Raw genomic sequence first — 22,319 nt, 5'->3', positions numbered from 1 at the left:
AAATAAATTGGAACTAGATAGAGGTGATGGATGCACAAATTGTAAATGTATTAAAAGCTGCTGAAGTATACATTTTGAAATTGTTTATATTATGTTACGTGAGTTTTGCCTTATATATAAAATTGAGGCAAAACTCATGTAACATAATATAAACAATTTCAAAATGTATACTTATTTATATATATAAAAATATATAAAATATAAGGAATAGATATTAACCAACACTCATGTAATGCTAGAAGTCCTAGCCTCAGCAATCAGGTAACAAAAAGAAATAAATGGCATCCAAATTTAGGGTATATTTTGGTCTGTTAGAAGAAACTGTATCCCAAAATTTTAAAGAAAGAAAAACTTATATATATATATATATATATATATATATATATATATATATATATATATATATAAAATAAGGTTAAATACAATGAAGGGATAGAATATGACTCTAAAAATGAAAATTTAAAAATATTTTAAAAAAGGAATTGATGTGGGTGGCTCAGTGGGATAAAGCCTCTGCCTTCAGCTCAGGTCATGATCCCAGGGTCCTGGGTTTGACCCCCACTTTGGGCTCACTGCTCGAAGAGAGCCTGCTTCCCCCTCTCTCTCTGCCTGCCTCTCTGCCTACCTGTGATCTCTGTAAAATAAATACATAAAATCTTAAAAAAAAAAAAAGGAATTGATAAGGTAAGATGTTGCTTGAAAAAGGAGAGAAGAAAATATTTTAAAACTAGAAAAAGAAAAAAATTAATAACATTTTAAAAATTCTGCCCAAGGCCGAATTGCGCCACGCTTGCCAGGGGCCAGGCTATGTAATCTGTTCCGGTTTGCTCTTGGTAGCTTTTTGTTCCCTGAACACTTTCTGTACCACTTTGGAGGATAAGAATGAAGATGGTGGCCTGCCAATCTCCACCCCAGAGGAGCCAAGAGCTCGGTGGCCCTCAGAGAAAAGGAGTCAATCACACCTGTCTTCCTGGTTTCTGACCGTGCTCTATGCTCACCTGGCCTGTGACTGAGCGTTTCTATTTCTGACACACAGCCCCACTTAGAGTTCCTAAACCCAGCAGTTTCCTGCAGTGCATTCCCATGCCACTCCTCCCAATGGAGGAAGGAGGGTCTCCCCAGACCTGCTACTTGTGGGGTCCCTGCTCAAAAAGTAGTGGCCTGGGGCACCTAGGTGGCTCAGTGGGTTAAAGCCTCTGCCTTTGGCTCAGGTCATGATCTCAGGGTCCTGGGATAGAGCCCCGCATCGGTTCTAGGTGACTTACCCAGGGTTACTCGGCTAATAACGAAGATTGGGATTTAGGTCCAGGTAATCAAATTCCAGAGTCTTACTCCTAAATATTATGCCAGAAATAAAAGAAGTTTGAAGTATAAAGACCAAGAGACTATAAAAATGACAAGTCAGACTTGAAAAATAACCAGAAGCAGTATTTTCAGGAAAAAAAAAAAAAGTAGAGTAATTGAAATTTCAACTCTTAGAATAGGTTTAATACCCAGTAGACACAGCTGAAGCAAGAATTAGAGCAGTGGTAACATAAAGAAATTCTGAATGTAGCACAGAGAAATGTAAAATATGAGAGTCTATGAAATATAGAAAGAAACATGAGTAAGTCTAATGTCTAATTGGTGCTTGAGTTCAATTTATTGCCTCTAGGTTCCAAATGCACTTTTCAACATACAAGCATACCTCATTTTATTGTTTCACAGATACGGTATTTTTTACAAATTGAAATTGTGGCAGCTGTGCATTGAGCCAGTCCATCAGCTCTATTTTTTTTTTCAGTTTTATTTTTAATAAACATATAACGTATTTTTATCCCCAGGGGTACAGTCTGTGAATTGCCAGGTTTACACACTTCACAGCACTCATGATAGCACATACCCTCCCCAATGCCCATATCCCCACCACCGTCTCCCATCCTCCTCCCCCCAGCAACCCTCAATCTGTTTTTTGAGATTGAGTCTTTTATGGTTGAACTCCCTCCTAATCCCATCTTCTTTCATTTTTTTCTTTTCCTACCCCCCAACACCCCCCACATTGCATCTCCACTTCCTCATATCAGGGAGATCATATGATAGTCATCTTTCTCTGATTGGCTTATTTCGCTAAGCATAATACCCTCTAGCTCCATCCACGTCGTGGCAAATGGCAAGATTTCATTTCTTTTGATGGCTGCATAGTATTTCATTGTGTATATATACCACATCTTCTTGATCCATTCATCTGTTGATGGACATCTAGGTTCTTTCCATAGTTTGGCTATTATGGACATTGCATCAGCTCTATTTCTAACAACAGCATTACTCACTTTGTATCTCTGTGTCATAGTTTGGTAATTCTTTTTTTTTTTTAATTAAGTTACATTTTTAATTTTTTTCTTTTAGTGTTCCAAGAGTCATTTTTATGCACCACACCCAGTGCTCCATGCAATATGTGCCCTGCTTAACACCCAAAAGGCTCACTAAACCCCCACACTCCTCCCCTTCAAAACCCTCAGTTCGTTTAGTTCATTTCTCAGAGTCCACAGTCTCTAGTGTTTCGTCTCCACCTCCAATTTCCCCCAACTCACTTCTCTCCATCTCCCAATGTCTTCAGTGTTATTCCTTATGCTCCACAAGTAAGTGAAACCATATGATAATGGACTCTCTCTGCTTGACTTATTTCACTCAGCATAATCTCCTCCAGTCCCATCTATGTTGATACAAAAGTTGGGTATTCATTCTTTCTGATGGAGGCATAATACTCCATTGTATATATGGACCATATCTTCTTTATCCATTCATCCATTGAAGGGCATCTTTCCACAGTTTGGTGATTGTGGACATTGCTGCTATGAACATTGGGGTACAAGTGGCCCTTCTTTTCACTACATATGTATCTTTGGGTAAATCCCAGTAGTGCAATTGCAAGGTCATAGCAAAGCTCTATTTTTAATTTCTCAAGGGATCTCCACTGTTTTCCAAAGTGGCTGCACCAACTTGCATTTCCACCAACAGCGTAAGAGGGTTCCCCTTTCTCCACATCCTCTTCAACACTTGTTGTTCACTGCCTTGTTAATTTTGGCCATTCTAACTAGTGTAAGGTGGTATCTCGATGTGGTTTTGATTTGAATTGCCCTCATGGCTAATGATAATGAACGTTTTTCCATGTGTCTGTTAGCCATTTGTATGTCTTCTTTGGAGAAGTGTCAGTTCATGTCTTCCGCCCATTTTTTGATGTGATTATCTGTTTTGTGTGTGTTGAGTTTGAGGAGTTTTTTATAGGTCTTGGGTGTCAGACCTTTGTCTGTAGTGTCATTTGCTAATATCTTCTCCCATTCTTTGGGTTGCCTCTTTGTTTTGTTGGCTGTTTCCTATGGTGTGCAGAAGGTTTGATCTTGATAAAGTCCCCAAAGTTCATTTTTGTTTTTGTTTGCTTTGCCTTTGGAGATGTGTCTTGAAAGAAGTTGCTCTGGCCCAGTCGAAGAGGTTACTGCCTATATTCTCCTCTAGGATTTTGACAGATTCCTGCCTCACGTTGAGGTCTTTTACCCACTGTGAGTTAATTTTTGTGTATGCGCAGTTTGGTAATTCTTACAATATTTCAATTTTTTTTCATTATTATATTTGTTATGGAGATCTGCAATCAGTGATAATGGCTTGCTCAAAGTTCAGATAATGGTTAGTATTTAAAAAAAATTTTTTTACAAGATTTTATTTATTTGACAGACATAGATCACAAGTAGGCAGACAGGCAGGCAGAAAGACAGAGAGAGGGAGAAGCAGGCTCCCTGCTGAGCAGAGAGCCCCATGCAGGGCTTAATCCCAGGACCCTGAGATCATGACCTGAGCTGAAGGCAGAGGCTTAACCCACTGAGCCACCCAGGTATCCCAATGGTTAGTATTTTTTTAAATTTAGGTACATGCATGGCCTTTTTGGACATAACAGTGTTGCACACTTAATAGACTACGGCATAGTGTAAACATAACTTTTACATGCACTGAGAAACCAACAAATTAATCTGATTCACTTTATTGCAACACTAACATTATTGTGGTGGTCTGGAACCAAATCGACAATATCTCTGAGGTATGCCTGTATCCTTTGTGAGAAACATCTGAATTCCTTTAAGCATTTCTTATGAGCATAATGTTAAGCTTTCTCAGTAGAAGGTAATGGGGGGGATATTATAGGAAAACGAAAAAGTTCTCTAGCAGTTCATGGTGTGGACTGTTGTTTGCCTGGTATGGGTATAAAGACATTCAATAAATGTCCACAGGCCTACAACACAATTCATAGGAGACTTTGCCACCTTGGCCAGGTGATCATCTTTTTGCAGACCTCGATATGGAAACCAATGTTCTTGTATGACCTATACACAGTTTCCTGGGTCTTGGAGTGTCTTATACCAGAACCCACTTCTACAAGCCTCAACACAGTGCCTCCCACTTGTAGTCCAGAGGTCCATATAGAGTTGCCACTTCTTCTGCAAATGAGGTAGGTTACCTGCAAAGAAACAATAAGTAGATCAACTAAAGAACGAAAATGAAATATTTCTCGGGGCACCTAGGTGGCTCAATGGGTTAAAGCCTCTGCCCTCGGCTCAGGTCATGATCTCAGGGTCCTGGGATCGAGCCCCGCATCGGGCTCTCTGCTCAAGTGGGGGGGCTGCTTCCTCCTCTCTCTCTCTCTCTGCCTGTCTCTCTGCCTACTTGTGATCTCTGTCAAATAAATAAATAAAAATTGAAAAAAAAAAAGAAAATGAAATATTTCTCAATAAATCCTGGAAACAGAAGATAGTAGAATATTATATTCAATGCACTGAGGGAAAATAACTATCACCCTGGAATACTATATCAAGAAAAAGATCTTTCAAGAATAAGGATGAGGGAGTCAAGATGGCGGAGAAGTAGCAGGCTGAGACTACTTCAGCTAGCAGGAGACCAGCTAGATAGCATATCTAGAGATTGCAAACACCTGCAAATCCATCGGCAGATCGAAGAGAAGAAGAAAAGCAATTTTGGAAACAGAAAAACAACCACTTTCTGAAAGGTAGGACTGGCGGAGACGTGAATCCAAAGCCACGGGAAGATAGACCCCGGGGGGAGGGGCCGGCTCCCGACAAGCGGCAGAGCAATGGCGCAAAAAATCAGGACTTTTAAAATTCTGTTCCGCTGAGGGACATCGCTCCAGAGGCTAAACCGGGGCAAAGCCCACGCGGAGTCAGCGTGGCCTCAGGTCCCGCAGGGTCACAGAGGGATCGAGGGTCTCTGAGTGTCACAGAGCTTGCAGGTATTGGAACAGGAAAGCCGGCTACAGAGACAGAGCCGACAGTAAGCTCGCAGCTTGGTGTTACCTTGAACCGGTCGCAGGCTCAGTGAGCTCGGGAGCGCGGCCGGAGGTCAGGCAGATGGGAGTAACTGGGCGCTGTTCTCTGAGGGCGCACTGAGGAGTGGGGCCCCGGGCTCTCGGCTCCTCTGGGCCAGAGACCAGGAGGCCGCCATTTGTATTCCCGTCCTCTGGAACTCTATGGAAAGCGCTCAGGGAACAAAAGCTCCTGAAAGCAAACCTGAGCAGATTACTCAGCCCAGCCCCTGGTAAGGGCAGTGCAATTCCGCCTGGGGCAAAGACACTTGAGAATCACTACACCAGGCCCCTCCCCCAGAAGATCAACAAGAAATCCAGCGGAGACCAAGTTCACCTACCAAGGAGTGCGGTTTCAATACCAAGGAGAGCAGCAGAATTCCAGAGGAGGAGAAAGCAAAGCATGGAACTCATGGCTTCCTCCCTGTGATTTTTTTTAGTCATGCAGTTAATTTAATTTTTTTTCTTTTTTTTTTCTTTTTTTTTTTCTCGTAAAATTTTTACCCTTTTCTTTTTTAACGTTTTTTAACTAGTTTATCTAATATATATATTTTTTCTTTTTTATATTTTTCTTCATTCTTTTTTTTTTCTTTTCTTTTTTTTTCTTTCTTCCTTTTTGAACCTCTTTTTATCCCCCTTTTCCCCCCTCACGATCTGGGATCTCTTCTGATTTGGTTAAAGCATATTTTCCTGGGGATGTTGTCACCCTTTTAGTATTTTACTTGCTCCTTCATATACTCTTATCTGGACAAAATGACAAGACGGAAAAATTCACCACAAAAAAAAGAACAAGAGGCAGTACCGAAGGCTAGGGACCTAATCAATACAGACATTGGTAATATGTCAGATCTAGAGTTCAGAATGACAATTCTCAAGGTTCTAGCCGGGCTCGAAAAAGGCATGGAAGATATTAGAGAAACCCTCTCAGGAGATATAAAAGCCCTTTCTGGAGAAATAAAAGAACTAAAATCTAACCAAGTTGAAATCAAAAAAGCTATTAATGAGGTGCAATCAAAAATGGAGGCTCTCACTGCTAGGATAAATGAGGCAGAAGAAAGAATTAGCGATATAGAAGACCAAATGACAGAAAATAAAGAAGCTGAGCAAAAGAGGGACAAACAGCTACTGGACCACGAGGGGAGAATTCGAGAGATAAGTGACACCATAAGACGAAACAACATTAGAATAATTGGGATTCCAGAAGAAGAAGAAAGAGAGAGGGGAGCAGAAGGTATACTGGAGAGAATTATTGGGGAGAATTTCCCCAATATGGCAAAGGCAACGAGCATCAAAATTCAGGAGGTTCAGAGAATGCCTCTCAAAATCAATAAGAATAGGCCCACACCCCGTCACCTAATAATAAAATTTACAAGTCTCAGTGACAAAGAGAAAATCCTGAAAGCAGCCCGGGAAAAGAAGTCTGTAATATACAATGGTAAAAATATTAGATTGGCAGCTGACTTATCCACAGAGACCTGGCAGGCCAGAAAGAGCTGGCATGATATTTTCAGAGCACTAAACGAGAAAAACATGCAGCCAAGAATACTATATCCAGCTAGGCTATCATTGAAAATAGAAGGAGAGATTAAAAGCTTCCAGGACAAACAAAAACTGAAAGAATTTGCAAACACCAAAACAGCTCTACAGGAAATATTGAAAGGGGTCCTCTAAGCAAAGAGAGAGCCTACAAGTGGTAGATCAGAAAGGAACAGAGACCATATACAGTAACAGTCACCTTACAGGCAATACAATGGCACTAAATTCATATCTCTCAATAGTTACCCTGAATGTTAATGGGCTAAATGCCCCTGTCAAAAGACACAGGGTATCAGAATGGATAAAAAAACAAAACCCATCTATATGTTGCCTCCAAGAAACTCATTTTAAGCCTGAAGACACTTCCAGATTTAAAGTGACGGGGTGGAAAAGAATTTACCATGCTAATGGACATCAGAAGAAAGCAGGAGCGGCAATCCTTATATCAGATCAATTAGATTTTAAGCCAAAGACTATAATAAGAGATGAGGAGGGACACTATATCATACTCAAAGGGTCTGCCCAACAAGAAGATCTAACAATTTTAAATATCTATGCCCCCAACGTGGGAGCAGCCAACTATATAAACCAATTAATAACAAAATCTAAGAAACACATCAACAACAATACAATAATAGTAGGGGACTTTAACACTCCCCTCACTGAAATGGACAGATCATCCAAGCAAAAGATCAACAAGGAAATAAAAGCCTTAAACGACACACTGGACCAGATGGACATCACAGATATATTCAGAACATTTCATCCCAAAGCAACAGAATACACATTCTTCTCTAGTGCACATGGAACATTCTCCAGAATAGATCACATCCTCGGTCCTAAATCAGGACTCAACCGGTATCAAAAGATTGGGATCATTCCCTGCATATTTTCAGACCACAGTGCTCTAAAGCTAGAACTCAACCACAAAAGGAAGTTTGGAAAGAACCCAAATACATGGAGACTAAACAGCATCCTTGTAAAGAATGAATGGGTCAACCGGGAAATTAAAGAAGAATTGAAAAAAAATCATGGAAACAAATGATAATGAAAATACAACGGTTCAAAATCTGTGGGACACAACAAAGGCAGTCCTGAGAGGAAAATATATAGCGGTACAAGCCTTCCTCAAGAAACAAGAAAGGTCTCAGGTACACAACCTAACCCTACACCTAAAGGAGCTGGAGAAAGAACAAGAAAGAAGCCCTAAGCCCAGCAGGAGAAGAGAAATCATAAAGATCAGAGCAGAAATCAATGAAATAGAAACCAAAAAGACAATAGAACAAATCAACGAAACTAGGAGCTGGTTCTTTGAAAGAATTAATAAAATTGATAAACCCCTGGCCCAACTTATCAAAAAGAAAAGAGAAAGGACCCAAATAAATAAAATCATAAATGAAAGAGGAGAGATCACAACTAACACCAAAGAAATACAAACTATTATAAGAACATACTATGAGCAACTCTACGCCAACAAATTTGACAATCTGGAAGAAATGGATGCATTCCTAGAAACATATAAACTACCACAACTGAACCAGGAAGACATAGAAAGCCTGAACAGACCCATAACCAGTAAGGAGATTGAAACAGTCATTAAAAATCTCCAAACAAACAAAAGTCCAGGGCCAGATGGCTTCCCGGGGGAATTCTACCAAACATTTAAACAAGAACTAATTCCTATTCTCCTGAAACTGTTCCAAAAAATAGAAATGGAAGGAAAACTTCGAAAATCATTTTATGAGGCCAGCATCACCTTGATCCCAAAACCAGACAAGGATCCCATCAAAAAAGAGAGCTATAGACCAATATCCTTGATGAACACAGATGCGAAAATTCTCAACAAAATACTAGCCAATAGGATTCACAGTACACTAAAAGGATTATTCACCACGACCAAGTGGGATTTATTCCAGGGCTGCAAGGTTGGTTCAACATCCGCAAATCAGTCAATGTGATACAACACATCAATAAAAGAAAGAACAAGAACCATATGATACTCTCAATAGATGCTGAAAAAGCATTTGACAAAGTACAGCATCCCTTCCTGATCAAAACTCTTCAAAGTGTAGGGATAGAGGGCACATACCTCAATATCATCAAAGCCATCTATGAAAAACCCACCGCAAATATCATTCTCAATGGAGAAAAACTGAAAGCTTTTCAGCTAAGGTCAGGAACACGGCAGGGATGTCCATTATCACCAGTGCTATTCAACATAGTACTAGAGGTCCTAGCCTCAGCAATCAGACAACAAAAGGAAATTAAAGGCATCCAAATCAGCAAAGAAGTCAAATTATCACTCTTCGCAGATGATATGATACTATATGTGGAAAACCCAAAAGACTCCACTCCAAAACTGCTAGAACTTGTACAGGAATTCAGTAAAGTGTCAGGATATAAAAATCAATGCACAGAAATCAGTTGCATTTCTCTACACCAACAACAAGACAGAAGAAAGAGAAATTAAGGAGTCAATCCCATTTACAATTGCACCCAAAACCATAAGATACCTAGGAATAAACCTAACCAAAGAGGCACAGAATCTATACTCAGAAAACTATAAAGTACTCATGAAAGAAATTGAGGAAGACACAAAGAAATAGAAAAATGTTCCATGCTCCTGGATTGGAAGAATAAATATTGTGAAAATGTCTATGCTACCTAAAGCAATCTACACAGTTAATGCAATTCCTATCAAAGTACCATCCATCTTTTTCAAAGAAATGGAACAAATAATTCTAAAATTTATATGGAACCAGAAAAGACCTCGAATAGCCAAAGGGATATTGAAAAAGAAAGCCAACGTTGGTGGCATCACAATTCCGGACTTCAAGCTCTATTACAAAGCTGTCATCATCAAGACAGCATGGTACTGGCACAAAAACAGACACATAGACCAATGGAATAGAATAGAGAGCCCAGAAATAGACCCTCAACTCTATGGTCAACTGATCTTTGACAAAGCAGGAAAGAATATCCAATGGAAAAAAGACAGCCTCTTCAATAAATGGTGCTGGGAAAATTGGACAGCCACATGCAGAAAAATGAAATTGGACCATTTCCTTACACCACACATGAAAATAGACTCAAAATGGATGAAAGACCTCAATGTGAGAAAGGAATCCATCAAAATCCTTGAGGAGAACACAGGCAGCAACCTCTTCGACCTCAGCCGCAGCAACATCTTCCTAGGAACAACACCAAAGGCAAGGGAAGCAAGGGCAAAAATGAACTCTTGGGATTTCATCAAGATCAAAAGCTTTTGCACAGGAAAGGAAACAGTTAACAAAATCAAAAGACAACTGACAGAATGGGAGAAGATATTTGCAAACGACATATCTGATAAAGGACTAGTGTCCAAAATCTATAAAGAACTTAGCAAACTCAACACCCAAAGAACAAATAATCCAATCAAGAAATGGGCAGAGGACATGAACAGACATTTCTGCAAAGAAGACATCCAGATGGCCAACAGACACATGAAAAAGTGCTCCATATCACACGGCATCAGGGAAATACAAATCAAAACCATAATGAGATATCACCTCACACCAGTCAGAATGGCTAAAATCAACAAGTCAGGAAATGACAGATGCTGGCGAGGATGCAGAGAAAGGGGAACCCTCCTACACTGTTGGTGGGAATGCAAGCTGGTGCAGCCACTCTGGAAAACATCATGGAGGTTCCTCAAAATGTTGAAAATAGAACTGCCCTATGACCCAGCAATTGCACTACTGGGTATTTACCCTAAAGATACAAACGTAGTGATTCAAAGGGGCACGTGCTCCCAAATGTTTATAGCAGCAATGTCCACAATAGCCAAACTATGGAAAGAACGTAGATGTCCATCAACAGATGAATGGATCAAGAAGATGTGGTATATATACACAATGGAATACTATGCAGCCATCAAAAGAAATGAAATCTTGCCATTTGCGACAACATGGATGGAACTAGAGCGTATCATGCTTAGCGAAATAAGTCAAGCAGAGAAAGACAACTATCATATGATCTCCCTGATATGAAGTGGTGATGCAACATGGGGGCTTAAGTGGGTAGAAGACGAATCAATGAAGTAAAATTGAATTGGGAGGGAGACAAACCATAAGTGACTCTTAATCTCACAAAAGAAACTGAGGGTTGCTGGGGGGAGGGGGGTTGGGAGAAGGGGTTGGGATTATGGACATTGGGGAGGGTATGTGCTTTGGTGAGTGCTGTGAAGTGTGTAAACCTGGTGATTCACAGAGCTTTACCCCTGGGGATAAAAATATATGTTTATAAAAAATAAAAAAAATTTAAAAAAAGAATAAGGATGAATGTCATGAATAAATGTGAAGAACATTATACCGAAAAAGAGAAGTAAAAAAACATAGTGTGCAAGTCCATTTGCAGGATATTCAAGAAGAGACAAAATTAAACTCTGGTGATAGAAATCAGAAACATGGTTACCTGGGATGGGGATAATTTGATTAGAAAGAAGCACAAGGAAACTTTCTAGGATTAAATGTCCTATATCTTAATGGGGTTAGTGATTACACAAGTATATATACATTTGCCAAACTCACTGAACTGTATGATGGCTGACTTTTTGTGTTAACTTGACTAGGACACAAGATGCCCAGATAAGTGGTTATACATTTCTGGGTGTGTCTGTGAAGATGCTTCCAGAAGAGATTAGCATTTGAATCAATAGGCTAAGTAAATCAGATTGTCCTCCCAGTTGTGACTCAGCATCCTCTAATCTGCTGAGAACCTAAATAGAACAAAAAGGCACTGGAAGGGAGAGTTTGCTCTCTGCCTGACTACCTAAACTAAGACATGGGTGGGTGTTCTTCTTCCAAAGTTGTTTGAAATACAAATATCCTTTACAAGATAGTGCAGAACAAAAGTATCCAGGGCCTCTGCTCACAAGATGTTCAGAAATATGAGATCCATGGGAAATTGTGCACCGATATTTCAGAACAAATTGGGTATGTGAATATTTTTCACTGTAAAACGTATGATATTGAATACAGATCGAAAGTTACCATTCAAATTGAGATGTGCTGTAAGTATAAAATTTACAATAGATTTTGAAACCTTGTATTAAAGAATGTAAAATATCTCAATAATTACATTGAATATGTTAAAATGATAGTATTTTTACATATTGGTTTAGATAAAATGTATTAAAATTTATTTCAACTGTTTCCTTTTACTCTCTCTTTTTTTAAAAGATTTTATTTATTTATTTGACAGAGAGAGAGAGATCACAAGTAGGCAGAGAGGCAGGCAGAGGGGGAAGCAGGCTCTCCGCTTAGTAGAGAGCCTGATGTGGGCTCAATCCCAGGACCCCGAGATCATGACCTGAGCTGAAGGCAGAGGCCCCAACCCACTGAGCCACCCAGGTGCCCCACTCTTCCTTTTTTTTTTTTTTTTTTAAGGAATCTCCATGCCCCATGTGGGCCTGGAAGTCATGGCCCTGAGAGCAGGAGTCACATGCTCTCCTGACCGAGCCAACCAGGTGCTCCTCTTTACTTTTAAAAATGTGATTACTAGATATTGTCAAACTTATGAGTCATGCATTATATTTCTACTGAATAGCTCTGGAAGTCTAATTTTTATTGGACAGCCTAGAACGAACAATTAAGCTAATGAATAGAAATTGAGAGAGAAGATTTTCTTTGTTGGAATGCTCTAGCAAAGAGAGATGGAGGCAAAGTTTAATTGTTAATGTTTTCTTTGGGAGGTAAGATCCCAGAATATTGAGAGTGTAGGAAAAGAAAAGTGAGTCAGAGAAAGTAGGAAAGCACCTTTGGGCAGTTGCTAGGAAAGTCTGATTCTAGTTTTTGTGGCATGTTGCCTCATCTGAGATTTAAAGTGATGATAGCAGCCAGAATAACCATGGACTGACTGGGTAGGCCTGGGGCTACTGAGGCCCATGTGGATTGCATGTTGAGTTGTTTTGAGTTTATTAGGTTACGTTGATTGTAATTTCCCATTGACAGTTAACACTGGGCATGGAAGTAGTTAGAGATGTTAGAGATGTTCCACTGAGATGTTCCCTAAGTTTCTGAACTGAATCCTCCTTTTATTCATTAGGCTGTAGCAACTCCAGCTTCACCTGGCTATCAGAATTCATTACCCAGCAAGTACATTAACTCTATGTTTTTACCTGTTTGTCCAATAGCATGAGGAACCCAAAGTGACTCCAAAATATTAGTCACAACTTTCAATTGGGTGGAACCCTGTATCTGTCCCACCCCTGGAATTAAGACTTCTGACCTAACAGAGTCAACAGTTTCAGGAATAGGAAAGACAAATTCCATTAGTGAGTCACTGATAATGATGATGAGAGAGGCAACAGCCACTTCTACATCTTGGTTCTTATACCCGAGTTTTCTAGTTCTGGGAGACACAGCACAAAAACTAGCCAGAGAATCAGTGTATATACTGCATCCTGAAGGAAAGGGCTTCAACCTCACAAGATACTGTCCTCTGACACCTAAGCTGAAATTTCCACTGTTTCAGTGTTTGCTTTGTTTTGTTCTGGATGGCTGCTCCTGGCTGATAAGGTACTTGGTCAAATTAGTGATTCTTAAGTTCATGAGGCCTTTTTCACATTTCTTTTGACATTGAGTAGGTCTATTTTCTAAGGCAATGTCATAGGGATACCATTTCAAAAGAAGAATTCTATAACTTGGGCGCCTGGGTGGCTCAGTGGGTTAAAGCCGCAGCCTTCGGCTCAGGTCATTGTCTCAGGGTCCTGGGATCGAGTCCCACATCAGGCTCTCTGCTCAGCAGGGAGCCTGCTTCCTCCTCTCTCTCTCTCTCTATCTGCCTGCCTCTCCATCTACTTGTGATCTCTCTCTGTCAAATAAATAAATAAAATCTTGGGGTGCCTGGGTGGCTCAGTGGTTTAAACCTCTGCCTTCGGCTCAGGTCATGATCTCAGGATCCTGGGATGGAGCCCTGCATGGGGCTCTCTGCTCAGCAGGGAGCCTGCTTCCTCCTCTCTCTCTGCCTGCCTCTCTGCCTACTTGTGATCTCTGTCTGTCAAATAAATAAATAAAATCTTTAAATAAATAAATAAATAAATAAATAAAATCTTAAAAAAAAAAAAGAATTCTATAAGTTTAGGATGGTGCTATGGAGACACTGCAGTCAGGGAAGGCAGAACATTTTCAGACATTGTGTTAATTCCAGTAAATCAATGTGATGGCCCCAACAAGGGGCAAAGGATTGAGTGTAATCAACCTGCCAATAGGTGGTAGGCTGGTACCATTATCTAGAACTCAGCATCAGTCTCTGCTTCTGGCTGGTTGGGCAACCAGCGAAGGCAGTAAGATCGTATTTGGTGAGAGAAATCCCATGTTGTTGGGTCTGCTTGGCTTTCATCTTTGCTCCTATGATCACTTCCTTCATGCGTTCAATGTCAAGTACTGGGGTGGTACACAGAGAAACTGGCTAAAATCCAAAGGACTGGGCTTTCTGTGTACTTGATTCTCCAGACCCTCCTCTGTGGTACATGTTGTTTTTTGAGCATTAATGTGAGACACAACAAAACTGCATGTGTTGTGCCCACTCCTATAGCGTCCATCCACATATTATCTACCCAGACCTCCATGTCACCCAGTTTCCACCCTCATTTAAGGTTCTCCCCCTTTTTAAAGATTTATTTATTTTAGAGAGAGAGCGTGCGAGAGTGAGTGAGCACAAACACGGGAAGGGGCAGGAGAGGGAGAAAAACAGACTCCCTGCCAAGCGTGGAGCCCAACATGGGGCTCCAACTTATGACCCAAGGTCATGACCTGAGCTGAAATCAAGAGTCAGACACTCAACCAACTGAGCCACCCAGGCACTTCTTTCTCTTTTACAGCCCTTTTAAGGCCCCAACCAAACAAGACTTTTGGCTCAGCTCAGATGTTCAATATATAATTATAGCTCAAGCTACCTGTATCACATGAAGTAAAAAATCAAACACAGGTCTCACAACTTTGTGTAATGAGATTTCCTCTCACCAGTGTCATGGAGGGCCATTCCTGAATGGTGCTGTAATGTGGCTGGCAGCTATACTTTTACACTCAGTTCCAATATATTGTACCAGCAGCCTACATGTGAATCAGGCCTGTGTTAGTTGGTCATAAGGAACTCCCCATGAGGTCATCGGTATGGCAAACTAAGTGACATGGAAGGCTACAGAACCTTTTTTTTTTTTTTTAAAGATTTTATTTATTTATTTGACAGAGAGAAATCACGAGTAGACGGAGAGGCAGGCAGAGAGAGAGAGAGGGAACAGGCTCCCCGCTGAGCAGAGAGCCCGATGTGGGACTCGATCCCAGGATCCTGAGATCATGACCTGAGCTGAAGGCAGCGGCTTAACCCACTGAGCCACCCAGGCACCCAAGAACCTATTTTTTTTTTTAAGATTTTATTTATTTATCTGACAGAGAAAGAGAGATCACAAGTAGGCAGAGAGAGAGAGAGGGAGAAGCAGGCTCCCCGCTTAGCAGAGAGCCTGATGCGGGGCTCGATTCCAGGACCCTGGGATCATGACCTAAGCCGAAGGCAGAGGCCTTAACCCACTGAGCCACCCAGGTGCCCTTACACCACCTATTCTTATAGTTTACTTGCGTGCCTTGGGCTTTGCTTGAGCCTGAATATACCATTTCCTACATACAATGGGACATTGATGCTTCTGCCCAGCTTTATGACTTGGTTGCTTTGATAATCCTCTGCTCAGGCTGCATAGTCCTTTAATGTACCATGGTCAGATGTTTGGTATTTGGTAAGACCCAGTAGCATACTAAGACACATTTTTCAGAGTAGTTTTTTATGGCGAAGTGCATAGCTTTGTTATAGAATATAAGGGTCTACACCATGACTCTTCTGTTGGAGCTTGTCCCAAACTCTATATATCTTCCATGGATAAATCTCCAGCACTATCAGATTTGTTGGATCACATGATGTATGTGTAATTTTTCAGGCCTGACCATAGGCAATTACAAAGGTCTTACCTGACAGGCTTTGTGGGAAAAAGCCATCCATCCCCTCATATCAGACTTGGTATACCGTCAAGTAGTACAGTCTCTAAACAGAGTTGCTGTGAAGGACTGATGTCCGCTGTTCATGTTCTTCACATATTTACATTCCCATCCCCTATAACTTCATTCCTGGGTCTCTTTATCTGAGGTCCTGGGCAGAAGTCTTCTTCAGCTGACTCTGCCAATACCTCCTTATGGGGCAGGACAAATGGGAAACCTTAATCTCATTTATCCCTACTTAAACTCACTACCCAGTAATTTTCTACTGTTAGCCCTTCCTCTCTTCCCTCCCCCTAGGGCTCATAAAGCAGCCAGAACCTTTTGTTCAGGGTTCCCTCAACAGTGAGACAATGCCCGTATCTCTGCTGATCCACCTGACCCTCAATTTGTATGCCATTTCATGGGGGAAATGGAGCAGGGGGAGTTGGCATCTTTGATTTTAGCCTTTTGTTTATACTATCACAGTAAGTAATTAAAGTCTTCACTGTTACTTTCATTTTGGCTCCTTGTTGGTTTGATTGGCTGTTCCAACACCTGGTAGCTCAGCTCTCTCCCAACTCTGCTGCGCTCCTGATAGGGTAGTGTTCAATTTTGTTTGGCTTATTCAAAATTGTCTCAGTTATTCTGGGCCTTTTGCCTCTTCTTATAAACTTGAGAATAGGTTTATCAAAATCCACAAAATAACTAGCTGGGATTTTAACTGGAATTCCATTGAATCTATAAATAATGTTGGAGTTAGAATTTCCCTTCTTCCAGATTGGTTAGACCCTGATAAAACCCCAAAGGTTTAGGCTTTGGTTAAATGGTTTCTCTTGATGACAGGTCTTATTAAGAAGATCAGAATGGTCTGATGTATTTCAAAATGGTTCCTTTCCATCTCCTCCTGCTGAAGTATCAGGGAACTATTTTCTAATCTTCAGTGTGAGAATTTGGTTGAGCTCTGGAAAGCAAAACCCACAAAAGCCTGGGTGACCCCTAAGCCTGGGCCCCTATAGAGCTTTTAACTCACAGTCTCCAGCAATTCATCATTTATAGTGTGGGTTTTCCTACCCAGTGCTGTTCCTGAGGAGCTTTCTGTTCATGGGTTTCTGCTTATAGTAAGCCATGATTCTCTGTATCCACCTTTCTCTCCAGTTTTGGGGGTAGTGTTTTGCCATCACCTGAATTCTCTGATGGAATTAGTGATTTTCAGTTCAGCTTTTTGCTTATTTTTAGGATGCAGTGATAACTTCCAAGATCTTTACACAACACATCATTAACTGGAAGTCTTCTTTCTTTGACCCACAGAATTTCTAGAAATATATATTTTAACAGACTATTTTTAGAGCAATTTCAAGTTAACAGCATAATTAATGAAAAATACAAAGATCTCCCATATATTCCCTGCTCCACACATACACAGCTTCCCCCACTATCACATCCTCTACTAGAGTGGTACATTTTGTTACTGTTGGGGTTGATTCCACCTTAAACCATGTTAATCCCCTAGGGCCTGCATGGGCCTACTTAGCCATGGTGACTCCATGTTGCCTAGGTAGACATTTTGTTGTCTAGAAAAGTTACTGCTCTCGGTTCCAGGTAACTGTTACTAAAACACACACCTAGGGACGCCTGGGTGGCTCAGTTGGTTAAGCAGCTGCCTTCGGCTCAGGTCATGATCTCAGCATCCTGGGATCGAGTTCCACATCGGGCTCCTTGCTCGGCAGGGAGCCTGCTTCTCCCTCTGCCTCTGCCTGCCATTCTGTCTGCCTGTGCTCGCTCTCTCTGACAAATAAATAAAATCTTAAAAAGAAAAAAACACACACTCCTAAAACAAGGCCAATTCCAGGTAACTATTACTAAAACATATACCTAAAACAAGGCCATTGGTAACTGTTACTAAAACACACAGGTAGGAGACATCCAATCAGCCAAAGCCACATATGCAGATGTCTGTGATTGTGCCCTATAAAAACTAGCCTGTAAGACCAAGGGGCGTCGCTCTCTTCAGAGGCGGCCCTGGCCGGTCAGTCTAACTTCTAATGCTTGGCATAGAATAAGGCTTTGCGTAACTTTGTCTCAGTCTCGTTCCTTTGATAATGGACCCAACAGTTACCACTGATGAACTTACGTTATCACCCAAAGTCTATAGTTGATGCTGCAGTTCACTCACTGTGTGATGCCTTCTATAGGTTTTGACAAATGTATAGCAATATATACCCACCATTATGGTTACACAGAGTAGTTTCCCTGCCCTAAAAGTCCTCTGTGCTCTATATATTCAACCCTCCCTAACCCCTGGCATCTTTCTACTACTCATCTTTTTTACTGTCTTCATAGTTTAACATTTTCCAGAGTATCATACACTTGGAATCTTATTTTTTTAATAGCCTTTTCAGAATGGCTTCTTTTACTTTGTAATATGTATTTAAGTTTCTTCCCTGTCTTTTCACGGCTTGATAGTTTCTTTTTTTGTTTTGTTTTTTTCAAGATTAATTTATCAGTTTTAAAATGCAATCAAAGGGGCGCCTGGGTGGCTCAGCTGGTTAAGCAACTGCCTTCGGCTCAGGTCATGATCTCAGGTCCTGAGATCAAGTCCCACATTGGGCTCCCTGCTCAGTGGGGAGCCTGCTTCTCCCTCTCCCTCCGCTGCTCTGCCTGCTTGTGCTCTCTCGGTATCTCTGTCAAATAAATAAATAAAATCCTTTAAAAAGTGCAATAGAAATAACAAATACCATTTTTGTATCATAATTTTATATCTAATAAGTAGTAATACATGTTATATGGTATCTCTTTTGGTCATAAGATTTTTCTGACTCACTTTTCTCCAAATTTCTTTTCTAATATTCAGTTAGCCAACATATAGTGAATCATTAGTTTTTGATATAGTGTTCAAAGATTCATTAGTTGTACATAATACCCAGTGCTCATAGTTCATTTCTTTTTAGCACTGAATAATATTTCATTGTCTAGACATACCAAAGTTTATTTATCCATTTACCTACTGATGTCAACATCTTGGTTGCTTCCAGGTTTTAACAGCTACTAATAAAACTACTATAGACATCCATATGCTTTTTTTTTTTTTTTTAACAGTGAGAGCAAGCATGCATGCATGCACTCATGAGTAGAGGAAGGAGGCGGAGGGGCAGAGGGAAAGAGAATCTTAAGCAAGCTCCATACCCAGCCTTGATCTCATGACCCTGAGATCATGACCTGAGCTGAAATCAAGAATCAGATGGTTAATCGACTGAGTCGCCCAGGTGCTCCTGAGTATTTTTGTATGGACATAAGTTTTTAACTCCTTTGGGTAAATATCAAGCACTGTGATTGCTGGATCATAAGGTAAGTACATATTTAATTCTGTAACAAACCACCAAAGTATCTTCCAAAGTGGTTTTATCATTCCGCATTCACATCAACAATGAATGAGAGTTCCTGTTTCTCCACATCCTTGCCAACATTTGGTGTTGTCAGTATTTTGAATTTTGGTCATTCTAACAAGTGTGTAGTGGTATCTCATTGTTTTAATTTGCATTTGCTTGATGATAAATGATGTGGAACATCTTTTCATATGTTTCTTTGCCATCTGTATATCTTCTTAGGTGACTTGCCTGCTCAAGTCTTTGGTCCACTTCTTAGCCAGGTTATTTGTGAACTTATTGTTGAGTTTAAGAGTTCTTTGTATAACTTTCTAGGGAAATACTTCTGGCCTGTTGTCCCTAGCTTTGGGGATTAAGCAGACACTGAATCATTTTTCTTCCCCTCATTATAATTTATGTAATTATCTCATGGGATTGGAACATCCTTGGCCTTGGTATACCTTGGTGTTCTAATCTAATGAGTTTACCAACTTCATATATTTAGAGATGATGGAAGCATGGTCATGCGAGCCAAAAAGCCCTCATTGGTCTTCTGTAGCAGGATGTTGACCCTGCATATCATTTAATTTCTATAAGCCTTGTCTTTTTAAACCAGGAAACTATCATTTAATTTAAACAATCTGAATTTTGGAAAACATCAAATAAGATTTCAAAGTGAAGCAATCAATGTCATGCCATGTTTGTGTCCTGGTGAGTATTCTTTTTTAAAAAAATAGATTCCTTAAACTGTTTCATTTTTCCCCCCCAAAGATTTTATTTATTTATTTATTTGAGAAAGAGAGAGAGAGAGAGCATGACTGCCCGTGTGAGCAGGTGCAAGGGGAGGGAGAAGCAGGCTCTTCTCTGAGCAGAAGTCCAATTTGGGGCTTGATCCCATAACCCTGAGATCATGACTTGGGCTGCAAGCAGATGTTTAGCTGACTGAGCCACCCAGGAACCCCTTTAAACTATTTCTTAATAGAACAACAGAATATATCCAAATATACTGGCTGGGATGAGTTTTCCTTTGACTGGGTTTAATGGAATCTCTGAGATTTATGAAAAAATTCCTTTGCTACTCTTGCTGTCATATCTTGTAATTAGTTTTGAACAGACCAAGGCTGACTATTTATTGCATTGAGTTATGGCAAATTATTTGAATTGAGAGCTTTGTTCCTATCAAAAGTAAGAATGCTGCTGAAGTATGGAAGGCTCTGAACCAACCACAGCCTGCTCAAGATCAGTAGTCTCTACTACAGGGAGACTAAGTCAGAACTGGAGAATTTTGGTTCTGTTTGCCACTGTATGACAGGCCAGTCACCTGACCTCTTTGGACTCTGTTCCCTTAGCTGCAAAACCAGAGGCTTGGACTGGATAATCCATAATACCCCCAAAGCCAAGACACTAGGCTTGTGAAAAAATAATGCCTCTGTAAAACACTGTCCTGTGTCTACAGGTTCAGGCACTTCCAGGGTCATTATAAATAGCCAAAACAAAGCTCAGATTTGATGAGGGGAGAACCGTTCACAAGCTTCCTCCTAAATATGAAAACAAGGGAGATAATATCAGCACGGGTATAAATCCATTTCATGCAATGTAAAATTTCGTGTCCTCTTCCTAGGATCAGCGTTACATCCTATTGCAAAATGGGACTTAAGTAGACCACGTGACAATGAAACCCGAAATAAACCTGTGCTCTTCCTTGGGTACCCCTGCGTTGTTAGGAACAGCCATACATGTTAATTCCTTCTATGCGTATAACAACCTGAAAAAATTGGACTGTCTACATTTTTGAGTTCAGGAAACTTCCCAGTTCAAGTCTCACCCTTACTGAGAGGAGGAGACTTGGAGGATTTTAAATTTGCCTGCACATCTGGTGCACATTTCTGGAACCTCAGGAAGCGTCCTCTGTGAGGCTTTTCAAAACAGAGGGTCGTAGTCCACTAACATTAACTAACTTGCTGTTTTTTTTCTGGGGGAGGCCCTACGCTCCACGCGGTACACGGATTTTCTCAGCCCTCAAAATGACCCTACGAATCAGGTAATTTTAGTCACTGTTTCATCTCTGAAGGGTGGGAGTGCGCTCTGAGACCCACCTGTGGAGCTGCAGGAGGTGAGCGTTACTGCCGCCCGACAGGCCTCTGAAGTGTGGATGAAGGTCCCGGGAAATTTGGGGGAGCTGAGGCGGTGAGTGTCTCCGTGTTTCGGTTGTCTGAAGCGGTTGGAAGCCTCTCTCGCTGCGTCTCATCACCCTACTGTCGGTCCTTGAGCTCCCTGAGGCTTTGAGCGCACTTCGTGCCCAGGGATCTGTGTGTCCCAATTGCGCAGCACTGTTCTCGCCTTTGGCTCAGACAGCGGAGCAGCAGGAATAAGCGCTGAAAATTGCCCAGACTGCCGAGGTACCACCAGGACCAGATTCTGCCCACCCACCCACCGGAGCTCTGCGCTAGCCCGCCCGGCCGCGGGAGCCCGGGTCGCCCCAGCTTCTCAGCTGACCTGGGGGCGGAGCCGGGGGCGGGGCCCGGACGGGGAGCGCCGGAGCCCGGGCGGCTTCCGAGGAATTCGCGCTTCCGCGGCCGCAGGCGCGGTTGGCGCAGCTCCGGCTCTCGGTATGCGCCTCCGCCTGCTTTTCCTGCTCGCCCTGTGCCGAGCGGGCACCACCGCCTTCGGGCGCAGCCTCAGCTTGCGGGGAAGCTGGAGGATCCGCAGCGGGAACGGCTCCCTGGAACTGCCAGGGAGGGTCCCCGGTTGCGTGCACAGCGCCCTGTTCCAGCGGGGCCTCATCCAGGTACTGTGTGCGGACGCCCCGCCGCAACCTGCACCCGCGTGCCCCATGTGCTGAGAGGGGCGCAGGAACGGCTTAGCAGCCCCCGAGCCTTAGGGCTGTGTTCCTGGGTTTGGTCCTAACTTTTCTTTGGGTCTTGTGGTATGGGGCGGGGAAATGTTGAAGCAGTTAATCTCCTGTAGGCGGAGAGCACCGCTGGGGTCCAGGCTTGGTGCGGGCCGCCGGACCCAGTCTGGGACTGCACTAATTCGGAAAGCGGAAGTTCATACTGGGCGCCTAGTGTTTCT

General features: G+C 41.7%; 1 protein-coding gene and 1 long non-coding RNA gene across 3 annotated transcripts in view; one reads left to right on the top strand and one right to left on the bottom strand.

Moving 5' to 3' along the window:
* Positions 1-3,996: 3,996 nt before the first annotated feature.
* LOC123388075 lies at positions 3,997-21,756 on the bottom strand. Its single transcript, XR_006602618.1, has 2 exons — positions 21,344-21,756; positions 3,997-4,486 (listed from the first exon to the last, which is right to left on the bottom strand). It is a non-coding gene; the product is annotated as an uncharacterized LOC123388075 (long non-coding RNA).
* Positions 21,757-21,766: 10 nt separating this feature from the next.
* The window catches only part of MANBA (mannosidase beta), a 122,884-nt gene continuing 122,331 nt past the window's right edge, over positions 21,767-22,319 (top strand). For both annotated transcript variants that reach the window (XM_004748157.3, XM_004748156.3), the window contains exon 1: positions 21,767-22,035. In XM_004748157.3, the coding sequence (XP_004748214.1) occupies positions 21,859-22,035 (177 nt within the window). In that variant the 5' untranslated portion in view covers positions 21,767-21,858. The remainder of the gene's footprint in view (positions 22,036-22,319) is intronic.

The sequence above is a fragment of the Mustela putorius genome, unplaced genomic scaffold (assembly GCF_011764305.1).
Source record: "Mustela putorius furo isolate JIRA1106 unplaced genomic scaffold, ASM1176430v1.1 tig00003871_pilon_pilon_pilon, whole genome shotgun sequence".
Classification (NCBI taxonomy): Eukaryota; Metazoa; Chordata; class Mammalia; order Carnivora; family Mustelidae; genus Mustela; species Mustela putorius.
This window is presented reverse-complemented; position numbering and strand designations above follow the sequence as displayed.